At 48.3% G+C, this 19,463-nt stretch overlaps 1 protein-coding gene across 4 annotated transcripts; it reads right to left on the minus strand.

Annotated features, from left to right (window-relative positions):
• On the minus strand, positions 1-19,168 carry LOC129694119 (equilibrative nucleobase transporter 1-like). 4 transcript variants are annotated; one of them, XM_055630843.1, is made up of 13 exons: positions 16,129-16,267; positions 14,269-14,469; positions 13,217-13,346; positions 10,889-10,935; positions 9,628-9,704; positions 7,573-7,665; positions 6,559-6,698; positions 5,467-5,966; positions 4,334-4,504; positions 2,530-2,649; positions 1,913-2,108; positions 1,357-1,480; positions 2-603 (listed from the first exon to the last, which is right to left on the minus strand). In XM_055630843.1, the coding sequence occupies exons 2-13, from the start codon at positions 14,333-14,335 to the stop codon at positions 463-465; spliced, it is 1,806 nt and encodes a 601-aa protein (XP_055486818.1). In that variant the 5' UTR covers positions 14,336-14,469; positions 16,129-16,267; the 3' UTR covers positions 2-462. The 4 variants fall into 4 exon arrangements, with proteins under 4 accessions (XP_055486816.1, XP_055486818.1, XP_055486815.1 ...); XM_055630841.1 differs by lacking the exon at positions 14,269-14,469 and having other exon boundaries at positions 1-603; positions 6,565-6,698; positions 16,129-19,168; XM_055630840.1 differs by lacking the exon at positions 14,269-14,469 and having other exon boundaries at positions 16,129-19,168.
• Between the last annotated feature and the right edge of the window lie 295 nt (positions 19,169-19,463).

Raw genomic sequence — 19,463 nt, forward strand, 5'->3', positions numbered from 1 at the left:
TGATCCAAACATTCGCACAGTTTGAACAGTTACATTTTATTATCGCCAATCATTAATATACAAATTCCATAATCATACACTATTAATCAAAAACACAAACAAATCTAATATCAATAGTATATGCAATCTATGCATCAGACGTGAATATGGAAGACACACCGAATGAAACTTATTTTAACCCGCTATCATTGCAATTAATTTGCTGCTGAGGGAGCCGCACATGTTTGGCTCCACATCGTGAGCAATACTGCAATTTGATTAGAACCCTCTCTGATCCCATACACAATGCCGATTTCACCTCCGAGGTGTTCCCTTAGATGCCCAGCGCTAACCAGCCAACCCTTTTGGTCTCCAGCTTCACCAGCAAGCCAATGCTGCAGCCCCCTCATGCCCCCCCCCCCCCCCCCCCCCCCCCCGCTTCTGGTGACCCTCCAGAGACCGGTCCAGGTGAGGAATTTGGCATTACATGGAAAGTTCCCTTTCGGCATTTCGATCTGTTGTGGCTTCGTCCGTCCCCTTGGCCTTCTCCCGACGGCAGTAGAAATAGACGTTGATTGGATGAGCGAACGTCCAAATTACAATGGCGATTAATGCGATGTTCAACTAAATCAGAATGGAGACAAATACTAATTGGACAGAAGCAGGTCTCCGGAAACGGCCGTCTCGACCCAATAATGACGTCCCAAATGCCCCAGCAAAGATAACGGTAACCCGTTCCATCTGTTTCCTGCTGACAATTTCACGAGCAGCCCAGTTAACGCAGCACTTCTCCGTTTCTTTACTAAACACTACTCGTTCGTTGAACTACATGCCCCGTCCTATTTGTAGGCTCCGCTCTTTCAATCCCCGTCAGATTATCAGGGAGCGCATTCCGATTAATGTTGTGACGTTCTTCGGTTCCCGCACAAATCGCTGTTAAACTCTCTCCCTCGGCATGCAATCGGCCCGCAGTTACCTTGCATATTCCTTAGAAATATTTTATCATTTCTGATATTGCTCTCCAACCACGCTAGATGTGCCACTGCCCTAAGTAAGGGGGGGGGGGGGTGCAACTGTTTCTCCATGGTTTCCGACATAACCTCATCCCTGTAATTTCTCCAGGCCTTCAAAAATATGGGGCTTGCAATTGGACGCGGCTGATGTCAAATGTATGTTATGCTGCCGACTCTAGCATATCTTCCTGTCAGAAGTCATAGGAGCAACCTCTAATTATACAACGCGTGTTGCCTTCGCTGTCTAGTGCGAGAAACGAAGACATTTAACGTGTTTCTCGGTCTTACATAAATCGAGCTCAAACCATGTCGAACCGTTTCTCGTGCTGAGATTCCAGGGAAAGCATAGCCTTCTGATACTTACGTACAGTGGGTTGCCCTGCAAGGGTCCACTTACGAGGATGAAGCACGGATACTGAAGCACAGAAACGATGGCCGCCAGAGTCTGCATTGTCCCAAATAGTTTCCCAAAATGACACAGAGGGAACCTGCCAAAAAAGAAAGAGGAACCATTATTTTATTGCATTGTGTCTCCATGAATATCTGGTGACTATTTGGCGCAACCGGACTTTCTCACTGCGTATGACCCGAACGAGCCAGGTCTCCACTCTAACATCATTAATGTCTACTTACTTCTTTCACTTCTCCCTTCTGTGTTTATTTGACCACCATCCTGATACTGAGTTGGATGATCAGCCATGATCATATTGAATGGCGGTGCAGGCTCGAAGGGCCGAATGGCCTACTCCTGCACCTAATTTCTATGTTTCTATGTTTCTATCCTCTAAGCCAGCCCCGATCGCACATTCCTTACCCGCCGCATACTACCACAGGTAGTGATTTACGCCTCCAAGGAATTATTGTGGAATCTATAAATATGCTTTGTCCACAAATGCTCAGGATGTGACGGGCAGACTTACGCCATAACAAGGAATGCGGAGAAACCGCCGTATAGGAACGCGCGGTTGACCATCTGCAGGACGAATGTTAGGTACTGCACCTCCAGCACGGGGATCGCGGCGCTGACAGAGAAGAGAACGGAGAGCGTGACGGTGATGGCGAGAGAAAGCACTGCCGAATGCATGTCCGCCAGTCTCTCGGAGGAAGTTGAGCCTTCTGTAGACGAGAGAGAAACACAGTTTGTTGTTGGCGCTGCCCGAAAACTCTACATATTCTCCACCCGTGGAAGATACAGCGAGTGTTGAAGAACGAGTCTCGGAGAGATCGATTGCACCGGATGGAGAGAAAATGTGACGAGAGCAAAAAAAAGGAGAGGGCGACAGGTTGTGAGCGTGTGGAGAGTGCCTGCACGAAATGGTGAACGTGAGAAATCTTGTAGGAAGCTGTGGGTTCGAAGGTAAACAGCATTAGAAAGACAGTTGAAAACATCCGGCGGCTAAAATATTCAGAGTGATACGGTCGCGGGAGCCTGATATCAAGTGGCATCATTACTTCCCAACTTGCCCAGATATGAGATTCATACTTCCAGAAGTCACTGCACTAACCGCACTGGATGCGATTCCTCGTTCCTGGTTACCTGGTATGCTGTCCAGTCGTTGACATCTCCGTTTGTGTCGGTCGAGAATCAACCCGTTGAATGGGGCGCACAAGATACCGCATAGCTGAGTTATTCCGAGGGCGTTTGTAAATCTGCTGACTGTGTTAGAGAGGGAAGAGCTGGTGAAAGCGATGGAAGAGCGTGTACAGTTTGATGGATATGTGGAAGCTCCAATTGAAGAGCAGGGTGTAAGCCTGGGAATACACATGGACCTGAGTCAGTGTAGATCAGCATAGGTTCACGAGATTGATCCCTGGGATGGTGTGACTGACATATGATGAAAGATTGAAAATACTAGGTTTGTATTCACTGGTGTTTAGAATGATGAGGAGTGGTGGTGGGGGGGGGGGGGGGGGGGGGGGGTCTTATAGAAACATATACAATTATAAAAGGACTGGACAAGCTAGATGCAGGAAAAATGTTCCATATGTTGGGCGAGTCCAGAACCAGGGGCTACAGTCTTAGAATAAAGGGGAGGTCATTTAAGACTGAGGTGAGAAAACACTTTTTCACCCAGAGAGTTGTAAATTTATGGAATTCCCTGCCACACAATGAATGGCGGTGCTGGCTCGAAGGGCCGAATGCCCTCCTCCTGCACCTATTTTCTCTGTGTCTATGTTTCTATGAGTCTGTGCAACGAATTGAAAATGTATATTTGTGGAGATTGAGTCACCGGGTTTGGAGGGGATAGGGATGCAACATTTAATATTTCAGTAGGTACTGTGTTTAGAGTCGAGTGGGAATGAGTAAACCCCGTAGAATTGAGTGGGGGTGCGGTGGGGGACACGGTAGGCGGCGCGACTCTCGTCAGCAGCGGCCTCTGCAGCCCGTCTGCGTTTTTATTATTTTTTGTCTATATTTTTATGTAGTTTTTTTGTTATTTTTTGTTGGGTGTGTGTGTGTGTGGGGGGGGGGGGGGGGGGTGGGAGGGGGGGTAACTTTTAATTCTCTCCCTGCACGGGAGACCCGACCTTTTCTTTGTCGGGTCATCGTTGTCGTTGGGGCTGCAACGTGGAGCGGCCTCCAACAGGAAGACCGGGGGCTCTGGTGCCGACTACTCACCTCACCGTCGCGGAGCTGGCCGAGTCCAGAGCGGGTGGAGCGGTGGTGGAGCGCGCTGCTGCTGCGGCCCGACCTCCGGAGATTCGGTGGCTGCAACTGCGGGTCTGGCGGACGGCGGCACCGGGAGCCCGCGGGTCCCTGGAGGGAGATCGCTTTTCAGGGCTTCTCCCGCCCGAGTTGCGGGGTTGAAGAACTCCTGGAGCGGGGCCTTACAGCACCGCCCCGCGCGGCTTGGAATGGCCGCGGGACTCTGCGAGCGCACGCCGGGGGCTCTAACATCAAGACCCGGTGTGCGACCTTGCACCACCCGGCGTGGCTTTAATGGCCGCGGGACAATCGCCATCGCCAGCCGGGGGCTTTGACTTTGACTCTGACATCGGGGGGGGGGGGGGGGGGGGGGGGGGGGGGGGAGTGCAGTGGAGAGATAAATTTTTTTGGTCTTCCATCACAGCAATATGATGGATGTTTATGTAAATTATGTTGTGTCTTGGGTCTATTTGTTTGTAATGTATGGCTGCAGAAACGTCATTTCGTTTGGACCTCAAGGGGTCCAAATGACAAATAAATTGAATCTTGAATCTTTGTTGTCAAATCAAATGAGAGAATGGTGGTTTGGTACACCTTCCCTCTCCCTCCTTCTCCCACCAAGCATAGTTTCCTTTCCCTCCCGCTCACCCCGCCCAACCCTTGGAATAATTGGGAATGTCCTCCGCCTCCTTACCTTGTATGGGATCATTGTTCGACAAAAAGTTCAGCATGGGGTTCACGGTCCCGATATACAAGATAAGCCGCAGCTGGATGAGTGAGAACCAGAGCAGATGCGTGAGGAAGAGTCTGGATAAGACACACGTCCTAAAGGACGGGACGTTTTCTTTCTCTTTGCCCGCTGCACCTTTGAGGAGGGAAATAACGATTGACGTAAGTGCAAAGGAATGGCTAAAGCAGAATACTGCATTGTAGTTATCTGCAGCCTCAAATAAATCGTTTGACCCGTGGTCGTAAATACGTGTATTTAGGCGTGGGATGGTAGGAACGGTCCGTGGAAGTCCTATCCCGATGTCTCGTATATTTCACTTCAGTGTACGGAGAATATATTGGCATCATGCAACATATAGTTTGTTAATTTGCCGGCTATTTCTTGAAGATTTTCTTATCTACATCTTCCTACCAGAACAGGAAGAGTTAAGGTTGGGGAACCCAAGGAACGACAGAGTCGGGGAAGCAATCCGGAGTGGGGAGGGGGGTCAGGTGTGCGTGGCAAAGCAGCTGAAAGTGGGAGTGAGCCATGGCACAGAATTAGATCGTGAGGGTGGGAGGAGAAGGGTGAGGGGGGGGGGGTGCTCTCACAGGCATGAGAATAGCGGTAGATGGTGAGAGCGGGGAGGGAGGATAACAGATGCACGGTAATGTAACAAAAATGATGACTAGATGCAGAGGAGATCAGATATGGAAAAATAATAGGGACAGAGTAGCGTGGGAGAGGCAGAGCGGGGAGGAATGTCCAGAACTGAACACAATATTCTAAATGTCAACCATTCGCCAACGTCTTATACAACTGTAACATGACCTCCCAAGTTGGTGCTTGGTTTTTCCACTGAATCACTTGAGACAGGTAGCGCGATTTATCGGCTTGGCAACTGACGTGCCCTCTAAATGCGAGACGAAACTGCAGAATCTGAAGTAAACCCCTTTCAGAAAGAACACACAGCACCGGAGGTCAGGTTTGAACCACAGGTCTCTGCATATGCAACGAAGGAATGTTGTGGAAGGAAGAAAAGCGTAGAAGTGAAGAAGTGCAGGGAAGGCGGTAAAAGAAACACGAATGGGATTTTGGAGGAAGGAAGATGTTCTCACCGTCTGCGTCATTGGGTCGGAGATTCCCATTATCAGCAGGCAGTCCACAACCATTTCTCGTAGTCACCTTTCTCTTTACTCTTCTCGTTCTCCTGTTCCCACACCTTTCGCCAATTCTTTTTCTCAATTCTTCATCAGTCCCGTCTTGTTCTTCTACCATTTCCATTTCTTCGCTCCTCCCTCCACCGCCACATTCCTCTTCTGTCGTGCACTGTCCCGTGTCCTCTTCGGCACCAGCCTGTTCATTATTTGTTTCCATTCCCCCCCATCCCATTTTAGCCTTAATATCTCTCCTTCCCTCTTCAAACCCCCCTTGCGACTCTCTGGATTCTTCATCGTCTCCATTCGTTTCCCTTCCATCTCCAGTGGCTATATCACTGTCTCCGGTCGTCTCGCCCCCCTTTCCCTCCGAACTTTCTGCCCCCTCTGGAGATATCCGACGTTTGGCCGTCACCACTTTTCGTGCGTGCGCCAGTAATCCAAAATTCTCACAGTTCACTCTGGGTGGAAATATAAAAGCCAGTGTTTCAGCATTTGTTTACAGGTCACATTCACTGTCGCGTGGGATTTGGAAATTTATATATTGTCCTCTTTGATTAGGCTATTGAAGACGCGTTGCACGCGAGACCTTGCCATTCGATACAACACAGATTTAATTGAATGATGGATGAGACTCGAGGGGTGATGAAGACACTCTAACCCAGGGTCCCCCTGGCTGGAATCTGACAATAAAGGTGAAAGCTGAATGTAATGGCCCAGTCCCACTTAGGAAACCTGAACGGTAACCTCTGGAGAATTTGTGCCCCAACCAAGGTTTCCGTGCGGTTACCTGAGGTTCCCGGAGGATTTTGTCAGTCTCCCTACCTGCTTCCACTACCTGCAACCTCCGGCAACTACCTGCAACCTCCGGGAACCGAAAAGAAACCTTGGGTGGGGCGCAAACGTCTCCAGAGGTTTCCGTTCAGGTTTCCTAAGTGGGACAGGGGCATACGATCTAATCACTTGCGATAGTGGATCTGGTGAGGGAAATGTGGCGGCGATATGTTGATGGGACCAGCAAGGGGTGGGGGAAGACTATAATGGGGTACTTACCCATACCTATATCCCTCTGGCAGAGGGTAGGGAAAGTGTGTTCGAGGAAGGAGAAATATAGTACGAAGTATCAGGAAAGCGCTCAGACAACTGATGAACACGAATATGGACAACACTGAAAATCCAGCTTCATTCAAAACCTGAATTGTGGAGATAGACGAGAGGAGTTAGCAAGATGGGGACAAGATAGGAGCTAATTTGATAATAACAGTTGGTTCCATGAAGTCGTGATGGCTTTACTGTCTGCTTCCTCTGCCCATCCCTTCCTCTCCCTATCCCTGTACTTACAATCTGTCTCCATCTCTCTTCATCCTACCCCTTTCCCCTGTTCTCTCTCCCCAACACATAGTTGCTAACAGTATTTTAACGACACGGTTTTTCTCTCTACCTCCCGCCCTCACCAGATTTGCTGCGATATTTCCCCTAGTACACACTTTGTCTAATTACATCCCATCCTTGTGATAGTATCGCTTTATCCCTGCAATTCCTAATCTAAGTTATTGTTTCCTCTCGAGACCCCCGCTGTCGTGTTCTCTCGTTCTCTTTGTCTCCCTCTCTCTCTCTCTCTCTCTCTCTCTCTCTCTCTCTCTCTCTCTCTCTCTCTCTCTCTCTCTCTCTCTCTCTCTCTCTCTCTCTCTCTCTCGTCTCTCTCTCTCTCTCTCTCTCTCTCTCTCTCTCTCATTTTTTTCTCTCTCTCTCTCAAACATATTATCTCTCTCTCTCTCTCTAACTCTCTCTCTTACCTGGCCGTTTTCCGTGCTCTTGTCCAGTAGCAGCAAACTCTCGCTCCAACACCCAGTATGTCTGTTTTTTTTTTAAATTTAGGTCACCCTTGAATGCTTTGACCCCAACTTTAAGCCCGTGCTCCCTGTTTCACAAATGGCACACATCTGCCCAATGTCCTCTGAACATTTGATGCAACAGAGAACAACTACATTTCTTCCGATCTTACCATGTATCTCAAACCATTTAATCCCGAGAAATATTATGAGAATTGACGGCAGCAAATCTTACCTTAATGATCAAAAACACAACTGCTGAGGAATCAAATGCTCCGTTGTAAACCGTGATAATTGTCGATCGCTTACTCCCAAATAGATTCCCAACCTGGAAGTCAAACGAAAACCCAACATTCAGCGTGTGTCCGGGTGCGCAGAGAAGCCGATCAAACATTTCACGTTGGCTATCTTCATTACTGTGAAGGGTAACAGACTGCCGGACTATACTGACAGGAATGCTTTGTGCCAATACATGAATAACGATCCATGATCTCTGACCTGTGAATCCAATTACACCGAGAAAGGCATGGCCAATCCCAGTATCAAACACGTGAGAGGACATTGTCGTGGAATCGCCACGGTGGATTCCTGTGACGGACGGCTACGCAGTCTGTGGACAATAATGATGACTCTTCACTCTGCCGGAGGGCCACGAGTGCGAACGGCCACATACTCTATGGGGAGTGCTCATGGAACCCCCCGCTGTCAGGGATTTAGTATTGAGGGAGCTGAACATGTAGCGGGGATATGCGAGCAATATTCACCTTGCAGCCAGAGGGCCTGGATACCTCGGGCAAACAGCGGGCTGGGACATTCCCGGCAAGCAAAGAGCCGGGACACTGCCGGCAAGCAGCGGCATTGAGAGGGGGGGGGGGGGGGGGGGGGGGGGGGGACGGTGGGGCGTTACGATCTGAGTGGAAGATTTGAGATGAGAGAGGATACGATAGATGAGGGGCACCATTCAGAGAGGGTTCATAGCCCTAGGAGCAATGCTGAAGAGGGAGAGATAGAGAATTGAGAAGGGTCTCGTTGTCCGAGGAACTCCATTGAAAGGGGACATAGAGTATCGGAGGAATATAGACCATAGAACATTACAGCATGAGAGCAGACCGTTCGGCATTCGTACCTGTCTGCACACGGTTCGTATCCTGCATATCCATACGCCTATCGAAAGGCCCAAATGCCACCCGCGGCAATGCGCTACAGGCACTCCCGCCCTTTATGTAAAATAATTTGCGCTAATGTGTGCACTGCATGTTCACTTGTCGGTGACTGAAAGAATGCATCCTCAATCAGCCTTATGTCCAGCACGGTATTCTGCCGGTGTTGCTGCTGACAGGTCAGTAATCATTGTCCTTCTCGACAGCCCAGTCATCGCCCTGGTCTCTCTTTACACTGGCATCAGCCAATCTTCCCTGTCTCGCCTGCAACTGGTGCAAAACGCCGCTGCGAGATTCCTGACGGGCACCCGAAAAAGGGACCACGTACCCCGATCCTGGCAAAACACTCTCCATTGGCTCCCTGTGCGGTTCCGTATACATTCCAACACCCTCATCTATGTCTACAAAGCCTTCAATGGGCTTGCCCCCTCCTACATTAAAAGTCTTCTCACCCACCACTCCACATCCAGGTCCCTCAGATCGACCGACTTGGGGCTGCTGAATATCCTGCGATCTAGGCATAAGCTTAGGGGTGACCGCACCTTTACGGTTGCAGCTCTTAGACTGTGGAACAGCATCCCCCTTCCCATCAGAACTGCCCCCTCCATCGACTCCTTTAAGTCAAGACTAAAAACGTATCTATACTCCCAAGCCTTTCCTGACGTCCACTGAGCGAGGGCTATCTGTACATATGTATGTAGTTTGTTTGTTTATACTATTCTATTAACAAATGTAAAGCACTTTGGCCAACGAGAGTAGTTTTTTAAATGTGATATATAAATAAATGTGACTTGACTTGACTTGACTTGGTCAGTCAATTACACGTCGGATATTGCAATACTCTGTTCGATGAATGCGCAATCATACGCCACCCACATCACGAATCACCCTGTGCATTGTCCCGGCGACAGCTCGGTTGCCCCACAGGTCTGACCATGCTGGATAGCGCTGTCCGCACTAACCATCTGACAAAGACGTGGTCCTCCCCTTTGCTTGATTGCCCATCTGATGCCCCCCCCCCCCCCCCCCCCCCCCCCCCCACCCCCCCCCCCGCCCACCCCTGCCCATGCCCTGCCTTATGACGCGTGACCGTTCTTCAGCTCCCTCCTCTAGTCCCAGAGTTGGGCTACCTGCATATTTGTAATGAACAAGAAGAGTCCACCCACGCCCAGCAGTGAGATTGCAGGGAACAGCAGCGCTGCAGATGCTGGAACAGAAGCATAAGATGAGGTGAACAGAGATAAGGTAACGCCCTTCGTATTTATCTTAAAACAATGATTTCACTACACGTACCACAAATCTACATTACATGAATTCCAACCAAAGGCGCTTTACTCAATATAAATGTTGATTACGAGCCGCCGAGAGTGTCCTAATCTTGCAGATGGGCGACTACGTAATTTTGATTTGCGCGATCGGACAGAGGTAGCCGAAGCACTTCAACTGAAGGATATGCATTAGTTCAGCTCAAAGGTAGTGTTGATATAGCATAGTCCTGCCCCTGCAGCAGTGACGAGATCCCTCATTTTTGCTCGGCTGGCTGGGTTAAGATCCCCCAGCCCTGTTCCCCCGGCACCTCAGTTTTGTTCATCAGATGTCCCTCAGTTTTGTTCATCATGCAGTGACCAGATCCCTCAGATATGCTCCGACAATGTTCAGAATTCTCAGCTGTGCTCCTCAGGCGGTGTTGAAATCCCTCAGCTCTGCACCTCCGACAATATTGATATTCCTCAGTTCTGTTTATCCGGCAGTAACGAGATCCCTCAGTTCTGCTCCAACAACAGTGTTGAGATCCCTTAGATCTGTCCCTCGGCAGTGACGAGATCGCTCAGCTCTATTTCGTCATAAGTGATGAGATGCTTCCCCTCTGCTCCTCCTGCAGTGCTGAGATCCCTCGGCTCTATTTCCCCAGCAGTGATGAGTTCCCTCAATTATTCTTCCCAGTCAGTGTTGAAATCCCCGGGACTGCTTCTCTGGAAGTGACGAGGATCCTCACAGCTTTGAATTCAACAGATCTCCTCTGTTTCACCTGCGAATGAGCTCGCTGATCTGCTGCAGCTGACTTATCCGAACACGAAATCTTCCGTGAGATGAGCCAGCAGGCGATCATGCAGAACTAGTAGTGAATGGACACTCCCACATTGGTCTTAAAACGGCAAAAATATTATCTCAGCCAAGGCTGTCCCTAACACGATCTCTAGTGCGCTATTTATATATTTTAAGAGTTATAGTATTTTATTCTCATTAACTTTCCAGTTCTCCAAATCTTTCTCCAAATCGTTCACTCGCACGCCAACGCCTTTCCCGCCCAGCCGAGTTCTCACTGTGGGTCTCTGTCGCTTTGACGCGCAAAGGATTTACCCAGGTAATGATAAAATGGGGTTCACTCACCATTCGTGGAAAATGCGACCATTAAATTGCCCGTTGTGTATAAGAATCTGTGAAGATAGAGGATCAGATTAACGTATCTTTATTTCTGACTTGCCTTTATATCGTGTGCCACCCGCCCTCCGTTTTACCCCAATCCCCTAAATCGACAAACCTGACTGTCTTGGCAGACCCATTGTCTCTGCTTGTTCGTGTCCCACCGAACCTCTTTCCACATACCTCGACTCCATCCTATCCCCCCGGGTCAAATCCCTCCTTACCTATGTCCAAGTAGCCTCACACGCTCTTCGTCTCCTTCATGTCTTCAGATTTCCAGGCCCCCATTCCCTCATCTTCACCATGAATGTCCAGCCATTCTAGACTCTCCACCTCCCCCCTCCCCCCCCCCCCCCCCGCCCCTCCCCACTTGCCCCACCAGGAGGGTCTTAAAGCATTCCGTTTCTTCCTCCACCGCAGAACCAACCAATCCACGTCTACTAATACTCTCCTCCGCCTAGCGGAGCTGGTCCTTATCCTCAACAACTTTTCCTTTAACTCCTCCCATTTCCTCCAAATCCAAGGCGTAGCTATGGGCACGCGCATGGACACAGACAATGCCTGACTCTTTGTAGGGTACGTCGAACAATCCTTGTTCGAGGCTACCATAGCCCTATCCTTGAACGCTATCTCCGCCACATTGACAACTGCATTGGTGCCACCTCCTGTACCTATGCAGAGCACACTGATGTCATCCATTTCACCACTAACTTCCATCCGGCACTCAAATACACCTTGACCATTTCCGACATCTCTCTACCGTCTCATGACCTCACTATCTCCATCGCAGGTGATAGACTTCTGACCAACATCTACTATAAACCCTCTGGCTCCTATGGCTATCTGGACTACACTTCTTCCCACCCTGCTTCTCGTAAGGACTCTATCAGCAACTGTCAAGTCATCCGTCTACGCCGCATCAGCACCCAGGATGAGGTGTTCCAAACCAGGGCAAGGGAGATGTCCTCGTTCTTTAGGGAACGGGGATTCCCCACTTCGACTATAAATGAGTCCCTCACCAGGGTCTCCTCTATATCCCATAGCTGCTCTCTCACTCCCCATCTCTCCACTCGTAACAAGGACAGGTCCCCCTTGTCCTCACCTAGCAGACTTCCAGCCTTCGCATACAACAGATAATCCTTCGACATTTTCGCCACCTCCAACGGGATCCCACCTCTGGCCACCTCTTCCTATCTCCTTCCCTTTCGGCTGTCCGCGGAGATCGCTCCCTCCGTAACTCCTTGGTCAATTTGTCCCTTCCCACACAAACCACCTACTTTACTGGTACTTTCCCTTGCAACCGCAGGATATGCTACACTTGTCGCTTTCTCTACCCCCTAGACTCTTGGATAATGGACCCAAGCAGTCTTTCCAGGTGAGGCAAAGGTTCACCTGTACCTTCTCCAAACTCATCTATTGCAGCCGCTGCTCTAGGTGTCAACTGCTCTACATCTGTGAGACCAAGCGCAGGCTTGGCGATCGCTTCGCCCAACACTTCCGCTCGGTTTGCAATAACCAACCTGATCACCCGGTGGCTCATCACTTCAACGTCCCCTCCCATTCAGAATCGGACCTTAATACTATCCTGGGCCGCCTCCATGGCCAGTGTCCCGTCGTAAATTGGAGGAGAATCACCTCATATTTCCCTTGGTGTAGTTTACACCGCAGCGGTATGAACATTTTCTCCAATTTCAGGTAGCCCTTGCTTTTTCCTCCTTCCCCTCCCCTTCCCAGCTCCCCCACAGCCCACAGATTCCATCTCTTCTTTTCTGCTTCCCGACCCCCCCCCCCCCCCCCCCAACAGCAGTCTGAGGAAGGGCCTCGACCCGAAACGTCACCACTTCCTTCGCTCCATAGATGCTGCCTCACATGTTGAGATTGTGTCTACCTGTCGTTTGATTATTAATCAGGTTTATTTTACTAGTTCTACGATTTGAAAATTTCCTTGCATCTAATTCTGTGTTTGATGAGTCCGGACACTCCCCGACATTATTGCAATGTTTTCAAAACGTTCCTTCATTCTCAACAGGATGGTACCACCTTCTGAATCTTGCTCATTCTCCACTACCCGCAAACCTCTTTCTGCCGCATCATCTCTTCCAACGTTCGTCTCCTATTCAGAATTAATCTCATAATTCCCAGCACTGATACTCCACACACTCCGCCACCTGGCCCTGTCATTTCCCCAACCCTGGACTCCACTGACAGCCTGAGATCTCGTCCAGTGCACAGCGCGCCTCCCGATGCTAATCTCGCGCCTACCAATCACTATCCCCGGCAGTCCAGGTGACTTACATGGCCAGTAATCGGGTTGCCATGGTACCGCCGTAGTCGAATAGGAAACCATTGGCGATCGTTGCGACTGGCATGACGAAAGAGGCAATGGTGAAGATGAGCGTGAAGCGTTCGTCCTGCATATGACAATCTAAGATAAATAGGGAGAGGCAGTGAGAGACAGCGTGAAGGCGGGAGCGATTGAAATTAATATCGAGTGAAGTAGAAAGTGACAGTCACTAAATATGAAATGTTGATGTAGCGGGAAGAAGAGATAAGCAAATGCGAGATAAGCGGGTGCGTGCGTTGAAATGAGAGGGGGCACGGGTCAGGCAAAGAAGGCAGTGTGTGGAGAAGAGAATTTGGAGGGGAACGTAGGGGATCGTAGAGTTGAATGGGAGGGAGTCACAAATATGTAGCAAATGTGACAGGTAAACAATGTGCAATACAGAAATAGACAGAGGGAACGGACAGGCTCAGTGAAAGAGAAATGTGCATGCACATTTGAGTGCACATCACGTGGGAGTGTGTTGGCGTAGGCGTGTATGGTAGAGAGCGAGAGACTGAAGGCGACAGTGGGAGATTTAATGATTTCGTGCGTGTGTGCGGGCGAGCGAGCGACCAACTAACAGAGAAGGATTTGTTTTAATCTGCAACTTGAGAAGGTGGACGTTAAAGCGGAAATGGCAGTGATGCAGTTGAACAAGGGGGAATATGAAGGCATGACAGGGGAGCTGGCCAAAGCAGACTGGAAAGGGATCATAGCTGGAATGATGGTGGGACAGCAATGGCAGGAATTTCTGGGCATAATCCGGAAAACGCAGGATCATTTCATTCCAAAAAAGAAGAAAGATTCTTAGGCGAGTAGGAGGCAACTGTGGCTGACAAGATAAGTTCGGGATAGAAAAAAACTAAAAGAAAAGATGTATAACACAGCAAAGAGTAGCCGGAAGCGAGAGGATTGGGACTACGCTGGTATCCCTATTTCCCTTAACATACATGACATCTCTGGGTTTACCACAATAGTATCTATCTCTTGCCCTCTTTTTGCCCTGCCAGATTTCCTTTTTTACCGTTCTCCACATATCCGAAGATATTTTCTGGTCCGAGAACACTGATGCTATTATTAAGAAAGGTCATCAGCGCCTCTACTTCCTGAGAAGATTACGGAGAGTCGGTTTGTCAAGGAGGACTCTCTCTCTAACTTCTACAGGTGCAGAATAGAGAGCATGCAGACTGGTTGCATCGTGACTTGGTTCGGCAACTTGAGCGCCCTGGAGAGGAAAAGAGTACAAAAAGTAGTAAACACTGCCCAGTCCATCATCGGCTCTGACCTCCTTTCCATCGAGGGGATCTACCGCAGTCGTTATCTAAAAAAGGCTGGCAGCATCATCCTGGTCACACACTCATCACCCCGCTACCTTCAGGTAGAAGGTACAGGAGCCTGAAGTTTGCACCGACCAGGTTCAGGAATAGCTACTTCCCCACAGCCATCGGGATATTAAACTTGACTCGGACAAAACTCTGAACATTAATAACCCATTATCTGTTATTTGCACCTGATCCGTTTATTTATACATGTGTGTATATATTTATACAATGGTAGATGGGCACACTGGTCTGTTTTGTAGTCAATGCCTACTATGCTCTGGCGTGCTGAAGCAAAGCAAGAATTTCATTGTTCTATCAGGGACACATGACAATTAACCCTCTTGAATCTTGAATCTTGAATCTTCCCTAAACTCCTTCTGGGATTCAGTTTATCCAGCCACCAATACCCGATGCATACCTCCTTCTTACTCTTGACAAAAGCCACAATTTCCCTCGTCATCCACGCTTCCTAATGAGACGTGCACTTCACTATCAGGAACATACATGCTCTGCAGTCTTGTCAGCATACTTTTAAAAACATCCCATGAAATTGTTCATTATCCTGCCAATGCTCAAAGGCATTATTGCCATAGAGGGAGTACAGAAAAGGTTCACCAGGCTGATTCCTGGGCTAATTCACCAGGCTAATTCCTCTCCACACACCCCCTACCCCCTTCCCTCCACCCTCCCTGCTCCCCACCTCTCCCCCTCCCCTCACCCTCTCCCCCTCCCCTCACCTCCCCCTCCCCTCGCCCCCCCCCCCACACCTCTTTCCCCCTCTCTCCCCCACTCTCAACCTCTCACCTTTCGCCTCTCACCCACCCTCTCTCTTCTCCTCCTCACCACCCCCTCTCTCTCTTGCCCCTCTCTCTGTGTCTCTGCCCCTTCTATCGCTGCCCCTCACTCTCTCTACCCCCCCCCCCCCCTCTCTAGAAGTGACTGCAAGTTGGGGGCTATGCGTCAGTAGATAGAGTGGTTATGGGGTAAAAGGAGCAAATGAATAATATTAATATAATATCAAGGGGGGTAATTAGCGTGAGTGCGAGGGGGGGTAGTTAGTTTGTGTGACGCTGCATGCCGCCCCCCCCCCCCCCCCCCCCCCCCCCCCCCCACACACACACACAACCGCACGTTGGGGGAACAGACCCAACGGGTCTGCACTTGGTCTAGTATTCGATAAAATTCGGAGTTAAAGATTTTGAGGCAAATTGCAAACATTACCACATAGAAACAGAACGACTCGCAGCAGTAAGCCTCCCTCCTTGGCGACCCGTCTCTCGGTCCCACATTTCAGTTGCCGTCACTGTTATTACCCACTTCCTCCTTCCCAATCTGCCCTGCCGTATTCCAAGATATTTTCATCAGTTGCCTGGGATAAGTTATCACTCAAATGTCCTTTCCTTTCGTTTCATCTCCGCATAGGGGATGATTCAAGTCGTTTTCACTAATAACTCCCATCTCCTTGTTTTTGCGCTGCCGGGGCCAATGTCCCTTCTACAGCCACCACCTCCTCCCTTCCATCCCATGAAAATGTCCTCTCGCCGTCTCCCACAGATACTCACCCGTGGCATTCGCCGCTGCAGAATCGCTGGAGTTGTGTACGGGTAGGCAGAGATCAGCGAAGTATTCTTTGGTCTTCAACACAAACACAAGTGAGGGCCATCCGATGATTACCCCCGCGAAACCAAAACACTCTATGACGCCAGTGGCCAATGTCAAGTAACGTTTGACTCTCTCGCCCAACCGTTCCATCAAAGCGGCTCGCAAGCACTCCCGATATGCTCGGAAATCCCTTGTTCTTTCACAGTAGAGAAATGCCTCAGTTATGTCCCTCTGACAGTGCAGCGTTCCCTGAAGGTTTTCTCCCTGACAGTGTAGTGATTCCTAAAGAGGATACGAGTGATAGTATGACATGTCCACAACTCTCCCTGTTAGACTTTATGGATTCCTTTCAACCTGCCAATTCCATCTATGTTTTTCCTGCCGATGCGTCTGTGTTTCTAGAACACCACGCTCGAGGTAGGGGCGTGACACACAACTGGTTTCTACAGTGCGTGCAATTTATTGGATATGCTATGTGGCATGTTTGTAAACATGCCACAATTTTGGTTCCAGTAAATCTCTGTGCACATCAACAGCAACAAGTCAGATACAAACAGTACCTGTTGTAGGGAGAAAGTTTGTGGGAAATGGCAATAGTGTAAAGGTGAAGAAAAAACATTACTATTAAGAGAAAGAAACAGCAAGGGAATATTGTAAAACAAAAACAGTAAATTCGAAGCATCGCCAACAAATTTGCTGTCAGAAAAGAGCCTATCAAGGAGAATGGAATTAATGCACAGTGTGCCCCCATAAACAGTAAAACGACGACTAAGAACGCAATCTCAACTAAGTTGGTGAAATAATACGTGTTCTAGTTCAGCAAACAGGAGAGGATTCATCTAACCGAACACCGGCTCTCCCCGATACTCGAAGCGTTCACAAAAGACCGTTGCATTGTGCTTTACATTTGGATGTACCTTGGAGTTAATATTTGGCTTCAGCTCTGCACCTTATAACTGTGAAGCACTGGATCTCAAGACGCTCGTCTACGATATACCTGTGGTCGTTTAGAGTTTAAAATCAAAAGCTGCCATCGTATATCGAAACTCAGTTCGTCGAGGCCACACGACGTCCTACCTTTGTTTATTTTCTCTCTAATTTCCAGACCCCACTTGTTTGTGAATCTTTACGGAACGTTTGTGCTCTACTGTTGTTATGCCCTTTTTTCGTGTTTTCAGATAACCATTGACTAAATAACGTTATTTACAGCTGATGTTCACGGACACCCCTGTTTTACTGCCAAACAACTCTAATATTTCGGGGGATCTAAACAGGAAACATATTTCCCCACGAACAAAGAGCTAGAACGCAGGGTTACAGATTGGACATAATCGACAGACATGTTAATGGGGAGTTAATGAAAAAGAAAATCACCCAGAATTGGGATGCATAATCAGAGGAATCAAAGGCGGTGTGGGGGCAAATATGAATCGTCTGTGACTCGCAGCGTGAGAAACTGTTACAGTCATTAACAAATGACACGTTTAAACAGACCTTGGATATGCAAGTGAATAAACAAAACGTGCAGTGGGATTATTTGTCCATGTAGAAACAAAGCACCTCAGATGCGTCTTTGCCAAGGAAGCACAACATGGTGGAGTAAATGTGCGTGAGAGGCAGCACCCCGAGAGAACATGGAAAGGTGCCGTCTAGGGTCGGACGTCTCTGTCATTACAGGCCGTGCACGTCAGTGACCGAAAATGGGTCCCCATAAGAAATGTGAGATTCAAAAATCACAAATGCTCTTGAGACAAATTCAGACAAAGAAGTGTTTTTATTAATTTCATATTCTGCAGAATAGGTGCCTCTCCTCTGATGTCCCCTAGAGGCACAAAGAAAATGGAGATGCTTTCTATCTTTATACTTTTCTTCACTATGGTCACTACCTCATGTCTCCCCATCGAGTTTCGTCCAATCATAACATAAAGCCCACATTCCCACGAGAAAGTCCAGGAATGTCTCGGACCATCTCCTGACGTCAAAGACTCCCAAGGCCTTCTGCTGAAGTTTTTATCTGTTTGCTACTTTTTATCTAGAATTTCTCTCTGTTCTGTATATTGTTACTTTATTCTACCAGCAGTCTGGCTTCTGCTGATAAGCTAATTTCTTTCTAAGTTATATTTTTCAGAGTTCTAGTATAATTCAACCATCCCTATAAACCCTTTTCTCACAGAAACGTCACCTACAATGATTTTTCGGGCCCCATACGCTTGTTTTTAGTATCTCGTTTTTTTGCTCCATGTGACCTATCTTTGTGTCCCTGACGTTCGATATTTCTGCAAACGATTGAGTACTCTACGATTAGATTACCATTGAACTCACCTGGCCCAAAAGTGTGGAGATCCACATCATCGACCTACGTTCCTTTTTCCCACCAATGTACAAAATCGCATTTTATTGGCAGGTCCAACACTTGTTGTGGAGAAACATGCGATAAGATGCAGGCAGGGCATGAAAAACGTATGTGTGTTTGTGAAGCCTATGTATGTTTGTGTATGCCATGCTTATGAACAATGACATTATTTTAAACCGTCTAAGCGCCTCAATACCGTGTTCACGTTCTCGCCCTTCCACCTCAATTATGCACTTCTCAGTTCATTTGTATATGTTGTTTGAAAGCCATGGTTGGCTTTGTTTGCACCGCCTGTAGGTCAGTGCCTCCTAGATCATCGCCATTCACAGTGTCCACAGGCCCTTCATGCACTGCTCGCAATTCTGAGATAAAACCTCGGCACATTCAATGCAGATGGGATGCAAACGAATTCGCAATAATGATCTCAATGCCATCCTGAAACATGCTTCTCTCGAGTCATAGTATTGTATGGTCATCAGAATGAGGGCTTACACATGTGTCTTTTTGCACGAGGCGTACGTCGCATCATGTCAAGAGTTAAGAGAGTCAAAAGTGTTTTATTGTCAATTGTCCCAGATAGGATCATGGCATATTCAGTTACTACAGCACAACAGAATATGTAAACATCGTAGGCTGCAAGCAATGTAAACGATATAAAACATGAAAAAGAAAGTACGGTTTGTGTGTATTTGTTTATTTTTATTTATTTTTCTTTAAACAGGGACAGTGCATATTGATACACATTTACATGTAAATATGCAAGATTATAGCCTTTGTGTAGAGGTATTTACATGCATCTCTGCAACTTGACTCCTGAATTGATATTGGTGATTAACCGGATGTTAACGAGAGACTGTCAAAACACATGTTCTGTCAAACCCGAGGACACAATGTTCCATGATGTTCCAATTTTCCACAATGATCGGTAACGCCTTAACGTTT

The sequence above is a fragment of the Leucoraja erinacea genome, unplaced genomic scaffold (assembly GCF_028641065.1).
Source record: "Leucoraja erinacea ecotype New England unplaced genomic scaffold, Leri_hhj_1 Leri_54S, whole genome shotgun sequence".
In the NCBI taxonomy this organism is placed as follows: domain Eukaryota; kingdom Metazoa; phylum Chordata; class Chondrichthyes; order Rajiformes; family Rajidae; genus Leucoraja; species Leucoraja erinaceus.